This window comes from Brassica oleracea, chromosome C9 (assembly GCF_000695525.1).
Source record: "Brassica oleracea var. oleracea cultivar TO1000 chromosome C9, BOL, whole genome shotgun sequence".
NCBI lineage: Eukaryota > Viridiplantae > Streptophyta > Magnoliopsida > Brassicales > Brassicaceae > Brassica > Brassica oleracea.
This window is the reverse complement of record NC_027756.1, coordinates 50,667,250-50,675,485: the sequence shown is the minus strand read 5'-3', so window position 1 is coordinate 50,675,485 and position 8,236 is coordinate 50,667,250. Positions and strand designations below refer to the sequence as shown.

Genomic DNA, 8,236 nt, shown 5'->3' with positions numbered 1-8,236 from the left:
TCTATCTCTCTCTCTCTCTCTCTCTCTCTCTGTTTTGAATCTGATTTTTTTTTTGTTCTTGGTAAAGGAAAGTGGAGGAGGCACAGGATTGATGAATGAGGCACAGGAGATTGATGGAGGAGGTAGCAGTGGTGGGTCGTGAGCAGAGCCGGCTTGAATGTTGAAGATGAAGAAGCTTGGTGAGGAGGCGGCAGGCGGCGGAGAATATACAATAGGTTTAGATTAGGGTTAGCTATATTTTTAATTTGGTTTAGTATGCTAAACCGATTTTATTTATTAATAGTTTGAATCTTTTTTATGTTTGTGTTTTGAAATCTGGGTTCCGCAGAAGAGGCGGAGGGAAGGAGTTAGGGTATTTTTAGATTTTGTTTTTAAACCTGGTTTGTATGTAAACTGGTTTAGTTTGTAAACCGAAATTTTTTGTAATCTGGTTTAATTTATAAACCGATTGTAAACCAAAATTTTAATATAAACCAAAATCATTTATAAACCGGTTTAAAATATTAGCTATTCAGTATTACCTAGAATATAAACGTCATAGCACAAGTAAAACTCTGTATTATAATATTCAATGGCACAAAAAAATTGCTATTAAATGTTCAAAAATCCAAAAAAAACTGAGTTACAAAAAAGTATTCCATGAAAAAAAACAAATGTCATAACAAAATATTTTATGGCACACGATAAATACCACATAAAATATTTAAATAGCGAAAAGAAATCGCTATAAATAGGTATAATATAACACATAACCAACGCTATAATATCTGTATATTGTTACAACACGCGAAAAACGCTACGCTAGAGGGGGTCTATTATAGCTGCGGCTGTCACGGCGTTCTTCGAAACGCTATGAAAACGATATGATAGCGTTTATCGGGTGCTATTAATACCGATATTTCTTGTAGTGTACCTTGAGTCTCAGAAGAACACACAATAAAAGGAGTTGGTCTTCGGCTAATGGGGGACGTAGTGGGTCAACCATTTCCTGTCACTTGCTTCAGGAAAGCAAGGGCTTAATCGAGTTAGTTGTGTTTCCTAGTGTGTATATGGGATTACATTTTAGTATTTTACCAGCAAATAAAAGAAAACAATATACATATGTATATGTGGGGTCAAAACTATGTAGTTTGCGCTGTTAATACTTTAATATGATCCGTCTTAGATAATAATATGTTGTACAATAGAAAGGAACCGTTGCTTTCAGACAAATTTCATTTTCATAGACATTAAACAGCCACAAAACCATACCAAAACGTTAACACTTGATTACGATAAAAAAAACTCCTTAAAAACACACAAACTTACCAATTTAATTATGTCTCTCATCAACGACAACCATTGGGAGCAAACCCGAGCCGCCCGCTCGGAACATCGTACACAACTTCTAGCGTCTTTTGCTGAAGGCTCCCGAAAACGGCAACATTATTATTGTAGGTATTGCCTGCAAACCCCAAACAACCCTTGGACATACCATACATGTACATAACCCCTTTTGAGTCAAGATCCACAACGGTGCCGCCATCGAAGGAGAAGGAGATTTTAGGGATGCTCATAGTCCTCAAGCCGGTGAAATCGTAGCACGTGTCAAATGGCGGTGGTCCCAACGTGGTCTTATAATTCGACATCTTTTCCTTAAACGCGGTTCGTAGTGCCGCGTAGGCCACGGGTGGTAGGCGAGTTATCGTGGTACCAGAGTCGATTATAGCAGTGGCATTAGAGAACACTCCTAAAGGGATGTTCAGGTCCTTGTTGGCGACGGAGATGCCTACGATATCGAGGCTATAAAAGGATCCCCCTGAATTCACTAGGAGTGTGAAACTCTGAGTGTATTTGACGGAATTAGATATTCCACCGGACCCGAAAGTGAGATGGCCAGTGTACTCTTTGGAAGAAGGGAGGCAGTAGGAGAATATATTATTGTACGTCATTGCCGTCTGCGATGGAAATGAGAGTGTGCCGGGGCCAAGCCCGAGAAGGCCGGCGATACCTTTGAATCCTTGGTTGTTCACACCGCAGCCAAAGTTGAGTTTGTCGAAGACATCGGTGTTCGTTAAAGTAAATTTCTCCTTGGCGAGAAATCCGGAGGTGGAGGAACCATCCACGTAACCGGCAACGTAGAAGCAGCTGGAACCCGAGCAGTTTCTATAGACACCTAATCAAAGATGGGTGAAATTTTTTGAAAAAAAAAATCAAATTTAAAAAAAAATACTGAAGATCCAACCTTGGGAAGGGAGAGAATCACACAACGGCGATGAGCAGGGGACGTTGGAGTAGGAAGAAGACGAAGAAGAGTTAAAGATGGGCTCCTCTTGTGGATAACAAGACGTTCCATTTTTACCACATGGCTGGCATTGAGTCCACGTCAGATCGCTGCCTGTGTCGAAGAGCAGAGACAGATCGTGTTTCGGCGTCCCGATTCCGACCGTCACGATGTAGCTTCCTGAACCGAGTGTTATTCCACTTCTCGCCTGTAGAACCGTTGACTGGCTTTGACTGAGTCTGTCTCTGGCTGTTAGCTTCTTTGAAAGCTTCCAGTGAATTGATTTTACGCGCGCCTGGTCGAGTCTGAGGATCTCGTCATGGTCGGGACTTGTCGTGGCTTTCTCGCTGCTTAGACTCGAGCATGGGCCGTGTCTGTGCATCACGTGCAGCGACGACTTGGTATTAGATGCTGAAATCGATTAATTAGCTTTAAATTTGTCTTATTCTTGTCGGCACCAAACATCATATATAGTAGAATGAATAATTAGAGACTGCACTGTATTATTAGCTAAAGAAAATATCTCACCTCTTGGAGAAAGAACACATGATGATGATGGTGATGGAAAAAGAGAGCTGATTTGAATTCTGTGAAAAGAAATCTCCCCACTCGCTCTATTTTCAACTCCATCTGTATATTCCCAACTGAGCAAAACACAAAGGATTATAGTTATGATATTCAATAAATTCTTCATTTTACTTTCTACTAAATACATGAAACTGGTTGGTCATTTTATAACCAAGTTTCTTTGCTCAAGAAACTCTGTAGTAGATGTTGTTAAACTCAAGGCTAGCCACATATCACATACTGACATAAGTAGGGTACTGAGAGATCCATGAAATCAGTTATGACCATTAATATAAGATAAGTGTTGGAAATGTCTAGCGTATTCATAACGTTCATACCTCAACTCTCTTGTTGAACCAGCAAAAAAGAAACATAATAGAAACAAAACTGTTTCGGACTTGCATGGTTAGAAAAGTCTAACGTCCTTATAACATCATTATCCAAAGTTTTTAGGGCGGAGGCTAATACTTTAACAAACGGTTTCTTAACTTTTTAGTTAAAAATTAAAAAACAGTTTCTTATATTTCCCTAAAAACCTCGTCCTAAGAAACTTTGGATAATAATGCTTTTATAAAGCTAATACCTGAACTTTCTTGTTGAACCAGCAAAAATGAAACCTAAGAGCACGATTATTGGAGGGTTCTTAAGGTGGGGTTCTTACCGGAATATAAGAACCCGTCTCTTAACTTTTAACTAAAAAAGCTAAGAAAACTCTTATTTAAGAGCCGGTTCTTAGTTTTTTTAGTTAAAAATTAAGAGACGGGTTCTTATATTCCGCTAAGAATTTCACCTTAAGAACCCCGCAATAATCATGCTCTAAGGGCATGATTAACCCCGGTCTCTTAGCCGGGGTTGTTAACTTATGATTTGACACTTTTTGGTTTTTGTTTTACACTTTTCAGCCAAGAGACAGTTCTTATATCTCTTAGTTAAAATTTAAGAAAAGTTAAGAACCGTCTCTTTGCCGAAGTTAAGAATTTCGGTTAAGAGACTGGAGTTAATGATGGTCTAATAGACTCAAAACTGTTTAGTACTTGCATGCTTTACCCCCATGACCCCTAGAAGAAGTTTTGGACCTAATATCAATGCAATAGTATGCACGAGACCCAGCAATAGCCCTAGGATAGCAACGTTAATGCTGACACTATGTTATTCACTTTCTTCTGGCTTCTCTTTCTATCATCAGACGTCAATGAAAGAGACAAAGTCGTGGGAAGTGAATTGCCTACGATTGTATCTGAATCCATCTTCAAAACATAAAGGAATTATATTAGAATCGCTCCTTGTAATTTTACTTTTAATATTCATGTATGTACTAATACATCATGTCTTACACAGTGTATCTTGAGTCTCAGAAGAACACACAAGAAAAGGACTTATTCTTCAACTAATGAGGGACGTCGTCTGTCCACCATTTTCTGTCATTTTTCAAGAGACCAATAACTTAACTGATAAATATATTACAATATTGAATTTCACTTATTGTATGATGCTAAAAAGCCTAAAATGATCAGACAAAATGGTAAGATTAAATTTTAAAAATACTTAAATGTTCATTAAGTTATAACACATCAGGTTATATAAACAAAAATAACCACAATAACATTTGAAAGAGAGACGCATAAAGTATATTAGCCAAACAAACGCTTAATGGCCTGACTGGTTCAAACGCAGCGGTTGCGGTTGCGGGAGTTTGCGGATGCGGGAGTTTGCGGATGCGGGTGGTTGCGGTTTCTAGCGGTTTTAAGAGATTTGTACGACTGATTCTGCGGTTAGAAATTGGTGTGTTTGCGGGATACTTATGACTGGTTAACTACTAAATACAGCAGCGGTTAAATAATAAATTAATAATATTTATATTTTATATAATTATAAAAAATATCAAAAATCATAATATTATAATAAATATGAAAATTATATTTAGAAAATTATAGTTTTAAATTTTTAATATTATAGAAAATATTTTTATTTTAAAATTTTATAATATTAATTAAAATATAATAGATATATTTTAGTATTTTTATAATTCCAATTTAAAATTTTTATTGAATATTTTTATTTTTGTATTTATATTGTTTTTGAAAAAAAAAGAAAAAAAAAATTATCCTCTCGCAACCGCCGGCAACCGCAAACGCTAGCTGGAACCAGCTTTTGATTTTAAGAGGTTCGGAGCGGTTTGAAACGATTTGTAGCGGTTTGTATGATTGTTTCGAAACGCTGTCAACTGCTACCAACCGCAAAAGCTGCGTTTGCGGGTGGTAACGGGAAAACCAGTCAAACCCTAAAACATATTAGTATAAGAAACGGACAAAAATAACACGAGGGATGTGACTGCAAGTGTTTACGAGGAATAGTAATCTCCTTTGTTACGCTTTTTAATTTACGTGTTGTTAGCCTTTAAACTGTGCGAAAAATGTTAAATTGACAATTAGAAATTGAACTATCCAATAATCCATTATCTTTCTTTTAAAAAATTCAATTCCTCCTCTGGAAACCAACGAGACAAACTCCCCTCTTTTTTTAAATTCAATTCATTTACTCTAGATCCAAAATTGAAAAAATGGAATGTGCTAAATCATCACTTTTATGAACTTTTTTTTGTTTTCGTATTCTTTCTTTCTTGTATCATGATTTGAAATTTAAAACTTATATATATGAGAATCAAACAAGTTAAACGATGGTGGTGACGGTGGTGACCACCGCCTGAAGACATTGGGGCCGGTGAGTCAGGCTCCGTTTCTTTAACAGCCATGAAGGAACATTTGTCACTTCTAAGGCTTTCTTCTTCTTCTTCCATGACCATCTGCTTCGATCTACACTCCATGCTACAGAACACTCTATTACCTCTGACAAATTCAAACCAGAACCAAAACACATCCCAAAAACATAAACACAAGTCGTGTGATAAAGGGAATTGTGGATGAGAGAATTGTGGACGTCAAAGTTGTGCAACAGAGATTTGTGGACGAGATACTTTGTGGACGAGATACTTTGTGGACAAGAGAATTGGGTTAACATTTTTTATAAAAAAGCTATGCAATTGAATGTTTGTATTTCAAGTTTTTGTACAATCAAGTGGAAGCTCAAGCACGCAATATCTTAGACTTTGTGATCTTACTAACCATGCATGAGAGCATGTGTACTGATTCAAGGATATCTGAAAACTTTCCTATCATTTATAAGGCTCATGGAGGGGTGATATGTGGATGGTGGTTTATAGATGGATGTATAGTGGATGGGTTTCTCGTGGATAGTGTGTCCTGGATGGTATCACGTGAATAGTGTATATTGGTCATGTATCAAAGTTGTTATTCCTCTAATCATCATCTATAATTCACCATCCATATTTCACCATCCATTGATATGTCTATGAAATTTAAATTTGAAAAAATAAAAAAAAATTATATATATATAAAGATATCAAAATAAAAAGAAAAAATATTGTGTTTTAATTTATAAGTATATTTATATATTTCTTTACATATATATGAAATAGAGGTCACCACAAAATATGTGGGATGGGAATTTGATTTTTTTTTAAAAGGAAAAGAAAATATCAGTAATTCAGTATGACAAAACGAGGACAACTATTATATCATTTACACTCATTCAATCGATTCATTTCCTAGAAAATTAAATGGTTCAGATTTAATCTTACACAAATAAATGGCTCAGATATAGTCACTCGTTGTCATAAATGCAAACTCCAACTAAATATCGTAACTAAGTTGCACTATAGGTTGCTTCCTCAAAACAAAACAAGGGCAATTTTGTCTCATAAAAATGCCACAGTACACATAAAGTGTCCCAAATCCATAATTTGTCTTTTGGTGAAAAGAAAACACATAATGTGTCTTTTAGCGTGACCTTCTCATTTTTTTTTCTTAAACAACGGTTCTAATTAAAGAAAAAACAAACAATGTTATGTTTAATCCTTCCTTGGTCATCACTGATCGTACCGGTTAATGAATTTGTTACTGTCTTTTGGGATTATTAATATTATATTTTTATTAAAAACAAAAAAAAAAACAAACAATAGTTCTAATAAAGCTGCATGCAATTTGAGTAGAGTAATCAAACAACTTAAGATATGCACATATTATAACAAATGCAACTCACTATAATTGGGATCTTAAACATATAACGCGAAGCTTGTCCATCACGAAAGTAGCTGCATGATCGTGTTTAGATGTTTCCATTTCCAATAGTCTCGATGTAGCTCCCCCAACCGAGCTCGCTCTTGCTCTTACTCACGTCCTTGACCGGTATATCTTTAGACTCGGTTTGCCTAGGCCGGTCAGCGAAATTATTTGACAGTCTAGAGTGGATATAGTCTAAGCGTGCTTGATCGTGCCTGAGGATGTTGTCAAGGTCGAGTCTCGTAACTTTGCTTCTCCTAAGAGGCGAGCGCACGACATTCTTGTCCACTACGTGCAGTGACCCCTTGGTATTAGATCCTGAGCCACGAAATTCACGATAAAAGCAACATAGGACCCAAATTAACATAAATTAAACAGAGAGCACATGAAGATTGAACTGGTTAACTAAGATAATAATAACCTGTTGGTGAAAGAGAGCTGAGTTGAACTGTGTGATAATCCACGTTTCTACTCTCTCTTTCTTGAGCTCCCTCAGTACAACCCCAATTGAGATATACCCAAAAGATTAGTATAATATTCAATACATTCCTCATTATGCTTACTAATTTGACCCTCTCCCTAACAGCAGCAATATTAAGAAATGTCACTCAATTAGATGAACTTGGCTGGGCCTTTTATAGCCAAGCCAATATGTTTGCTGAAGAAAGTGTCTTGTTATTGGTGTTATGAAACCCCTAGATTACAACCATATATATATATATATATCACATAAGTTGGGACCCTCTTTCCACGTCCAGTGTACTAAAGGGGTTGATATTCCAAGTGGCTTACAAAAAGGGTTGTAATTAATTTTTCACTATATGTTTGTTTCATTCGGTGTGTTTTGTCTACATTCCAAGTCTTTAAGTCTAGGCTAGCCGTATTAAAGGGGTTGTAATATTCCACCAACTAGGCAATTGATTGGGCAGTGAATCCAGCCAACTAGTTACAACTTACAAATATGCTATTGTAAGTAGGTCCATGCTCTTCGTTATTTAACTCGTTTATATATCATAAAAAGCGACATTTGTAATTCGGTCACGTTTGTCGGTTTGACTGAGTTGAAATTATTTTCCACCAGTTTGAATTTGAATTTGCACGCACGCGTCACAAAAGATTTCTTCACAAATCTAGAAGAACGTCTCTCTGACCAAAACCGAATACAACTCGAAAGCAATATCTGCATGAGTTCACATACAGGCTTTTAAAACGTTAAAAGAACATTTAGTTTGTTCACCAACGTCATTTTGTATTGGAGTAAAATATG

The 8,236-nt window shown here is 36.3% G+C and overlaps 2 protein-coding genes across 5 annotated transcripts; both read right to left on the bottom strand.

Annotated features, from left to right (window-relative positions):
- Positions 1-752: 752 nt before the first annotated feature.
- LOC106318365 (protein ASPARTIC PROTEASE IN GUARD CELL 2-like) lies at positions 753-3,024 on the bottom strand. 4 transcript variants are annotated; one of them, XM_013756306.1, is made up of 4 exons: positions 2,792-3,020; positions 2,225-2,674; positions 1,309-2,155; positions 753-998 (listed from the first exon to the last, which is right to left on the bottom strand). In XM_013756306.1, the coding sequence occupies exons 1-3, from the start codon at positions 2,976-2,978 to the stop codon at positions 1,329-1,331; spliced, it is 1,464 nt and encodes a 487-aa protein (XP_013611760.1). In that variant the 5' UTR covers positions 2,979-3,020; the 3' UTR covers positions 753-998; positions 1,309-1,328. The 4 variants fall into 4 exon arrangements, with proteins under 4 accessions (XP_013611760.1, XP_013611758.1, XP_013611761.1 ...); XM_013756304.1 differs by having other exon boundaries at positions 950-1,038; XM_013756307.1 differs by lacking the exon at positions 753-998 and having other exon boundaries at positions 1,143-2,155; positions 2,225-2,637; positions 2,792-3,024.
- A 3,790-nt stretch (positions 3,025-6,814) lies between these two features.
- Positions 6,815-7,658, bottom strand: LOC106318367. The gene is made up of 2 exons (XM_013756310.1): positions 7,391-7,658; positions 6,815-7,287 (listed from the first exon to the last, which is right to left on the bottom strand). Exons 1-2 carry the CDS (start codon positions 7,521-7,523, stop codon positions 7,016-7,018), a joined length of 405 nt encoding a protein of 134 aa, XP_013611764.1. The 5' UTR covers positions 7,524-7,658; the 3' UTR covers positions 6,815-7,015.
- Between the last annotated feature and the right edge of the window lie 578 nt (positions 7,659-8,236).